General features: G+C 42.6%; 1 protein-coding gene across 1 annotated transcript; it reads right to left on the bottom strand.

The window, feature by feature from the left end:
* Nucleotides 1-209: 209 nt before the first annotated feature.
* Nucleotides 210-2,666, bottom strand: LOC139575262 (golgin subfamily A member 6-like protein 22). Its single transcript, XM_071400225.1, has 2 exons — nt 1,953-2,666; nt 210-1,901 (listed from the first exon to the last, which is right to left on the bottom strand). The coding sequence occupies exons 1-2, from the start codon at nt 2,664-2,666 to the stop codon at nt 210-212; spliced, it is 2,406 nt and encodes an 801-aa protein (XP_071256326.1).
* Between the last annotated feature and the right edge of the window lie 600 nt (nt 2,667-3,266).

Below are 3,266 nucleotides of genomic sequence, written 5' to 3'. Positions count from 1 at the left end.
TATAGCCACCATTTAAATGAATTGATATGTTTTAATTCTTCACCACATGAATTCAGAAGCACGCTGCTTGGTGATAATTAATCCATAAATCATTGGAATAACAATGATTGAAGACTCCCTTAAACTCTGCCTTGAATTTTCTAAGAATAAGGTATCAGTGCTCAGGTTCAGGTTTAGGATCAGGTTCAGGTTTAGGATCAGGTTCAGGTTTATTTCAATTTGGATTTGAATTTCACAGCAGATTTGAATGCCTCCCATTTGGCATTTTTGACCTTCTCTTTGACCTTGTGATCCTTCTCTTTGACCTTGTGATCCTTCTCTTTGACCTTGTGATCCTTCTCTTTCACCTTGTGATCCTTCTCTTTGACCTTGTGATCCTTCTCTTTGACCTTGTGATCCTTCTCTTTGACCTTGTGATCCTTCTCTTTGACCTTGTGATCCTTCTCTTTGACCTTGTGATCCTTCTCTTTCACCTTGTGATCCTTCTCTTTGACCTTGTGATCCTTCTCTTTCACCTTGTGATCCTTCTCTTTGACCTTGTGATCCTTCTCTTTGACCTTGTGATCCTTCTCTTTGACCTTGTGATCCTTCTCTTTGACCTTGTGATCCTTCTCTTTGACCTTGTGATCCTTCTCTTTCACCTTGTGATCCTTCTCTTTGACCTTGTGATCCTTCTCTTTGACCTTGTGATCCTTCTCTTTGACCTTGTGATCCTTCTCTTTGACCTTGTGATCCTTCTCTTTGATCTTGTGATCCTTCTCTTTGACCTTGTGATCCTTCTCTTTGACCTTGTGATCCTTCTCTTTGACCTTGTGATCCTTCTCTTTCACCTTGTGATCCTTCTCTTTCACCTTGTGATCCTTCTCTTTGACCTTGTGATCCTTCTCTTTCACCTTGTGATCCTTCTCTTTCACCTTCTGATCCTTCTCTTTGACCTTGTGATCCTTCTCTTTGACCTTGTGATCCTTCTCTTTCACCTTGTGATCCTTCTCTTTGACCTTGTGATCCTTCTCTTTGACCTTGTGATCCTTCTCTTTGACCTTGTGATCCTTCTCTTTGACCTTGTGATCCTTCTCTTTGTCCTTGTGATCCTTCTCTTTGACCTTGTGATCCTTCTCTTTGACCTTGTGATCCTTCTCTTTGACCTTGTGATCCATCTCTTTGACCTTGTGATCCTTCTCTTTGACCTTGTGATCCTTCTCTTTGATCTTGTGATCCTTCTCTTTGACCTTGTGATCCTTCTCTTTGACCTTGTGATCCTTCTCTTTGACCTTGTGATCCTTCTCTTTCACCTTGTGATCCTTCTCTTTGACCTTGTGATCCTTCTCTTTGACCTTGTGATCCTTCTCTTTGACCTTGTGATCCTTCTCTTTGACCTTGTGATCCTTCTCTTTCACCTTGTGATCCTTCTCTTTCACCTTGTGATCCTTCTCTTTGACCTTGTGATCCTTCGCTTTGACCTTGTGATCCTTCTCTTTGACCTTGTGATCCTTCTCTTTGACCTTGTGATCCTTCTCTTTGACCTTGTGATCCTTCTCTTTGACCTTGTGATCCTTCTCTTTGACCTTGTGATCCTTCTCTTTCACCTTGTGATCCTTCTCTTTCACCTTGTGATCCTTCTCTTTCACCTTGTGATCCTTCTCTTTGACCTTGTGATCCTTCTCTTTGACCTTGTGATCCTTCTCTTTGACCTTGTGATCCTTCTCTTTGACCTTGTGATCCTTCTCTTTGACCTTGTGATCCTTCTCTTTGACCTTGTGATCCTTCTCTTTGACCTTGTGATCCTTCTCTTTGACCTTGTGATCCTTCTCTTTGATCTTGTGATCCTTCTCTTTGACCTTGTGATCCTTCTCTTTGACCTTGTGATCCTTCTCTTTGACCTTGTGATCCTTCTCTTTCACCTTGTGTCTTCATACCTTGGACTCTTTGACCTTGTGATCCTTCTCTTTCACCTTGTGATCCTTCTCTTTCACCTTGTGATCCTTCTCTTTGACCTTGTGATCCTTCTCTTTGACCTTGTGATCCTTCTCTTTCACCTTGTGATCCTTCTCTTTGACCTTGTGATCCTTCTCTTTGACCTTGTGATCCTTCTCTTTGACCTTGTGATCCTTCTCTTTGACCTTGTGATCCTTCTCTTTGACCTTGTGATCCTTCTCTTTGACCTTGTGATCCTTCTCTTTGACCTTGTGATCCTTCTCTTTGACCTTGTGATCCTTCTCTTTGACCTTGTGATCCTTCTCTTTGATTTTGTGATCCTTCTCTTTGACCTTGTGATCCTTCTCTTTGACCTTGTGATCCTTCTCTTTGACCTTGTGATCCTTCTCTTTCACCTTGTGATCCTTCTCTTTGACCTTGTGATCCTTCTCTTTGACCTTGTGATCCTTCTCTTTGACCTTGTGATCCTTCTCTTTGACCTTGTGATCCTTCTCTTTCACCTTGTGATCCTTCTCTTTCACCTTGTGATCCTTCTCTTTGACCTTGTGATCCTTCGCTTTGACCTTGTGATCCTTCTCTTTGACCTTGTGATCCTTCTCTTTCACCTTATCCTTGGTGTTTTTATCTCTTAACCTTCTCTTCTTCTTCGGTCCATCATCCCTTCTTCCAGGGTCGTCTTCCTGCTCTCCGTCCATCTGTGTGTGTCCCCTCCTCTCTCCTCCAAGCTCCATAGCCCGGGAAAGACAGAGGACAGGGTCGAAGTCTAAATATTACATCCTCTCAGAAGATTACAGTGTTCAGACTGGGACAATGGAGTGGGACGATTGCAGGGCAATGAAGAAACACTCAAACTTTAACACGATGTATTATTCTATACAGACACAGAACAATAGACGCTTGAGAATAAAATATAATTATTTGATGTCTTTATGTGTGTGTGTGTGTGTGTGTGTGTGTGTGTGTGTGTGTGTGTGTGTGTGTGTGTGTGTGTGTGTGTGTGTGTGTGTGTGTGTGTGTGTGTGTGTGTGTGTGTGTGTGTGTGTGTGTGTGTGTGTGTGTGTGTGTGTGTGTGTGTGTGTGTGTGTGTGCAGGAACACAGGTAGTTGTGCTCAGTAGGGATCTAACCTGTGAAGAACTCTGGTTTGAAGCCTCTCTCCTGGACAGAACCGGTATGTTCTCTGCCTCCTCAGCTCTCAGGTCTCTGGCTGGAGTTCAAACCAGGACCCTGTCCCAATATACAGAACACACACGCACTCACACACACATACAATGTGAATGAACTAATAACATTTTCTACATGTTTCTGTAAAATTATAAAAACAGTCTTGAAT

The sequence above is a fragment of the Salvelinus alpinus genome, chromosome 5, assembly GCF_045679555.1.
Source record: "Salvelinus alpinus chromosome 5, SLU_Salpinus.1, whole genome shotgun sequence".
NCBI lineage: Eukaryota > Metazoa > Chordata > Actinopteri > Salmoniformes > Salmonidae > Salvelinus > Salvelinus alpinus.
The sequence above is the reverse complement of the archived record's forward strand: the minus strand, read 5'-3'. Positions and strand labels throughout refer to the sequence as shown.

Bases quoted from the DNA above. Each gene is read 5' to 3' on its own strand.
- LOC139575262 (XM_071400225.1), bottom strand. From the start codon at position 2,666: ATGGAGCTTGGAGGAGAGAGGAGGGGACACACACAGATGGACGGAGAG. The intron at 1,902-1,952 runs GTGAAAGAGAAG...TGAAGACACAAG, and splicing joins TGAAAGAGAAGGATCACAAG to GTGAAAGAGAAGGATCACAA.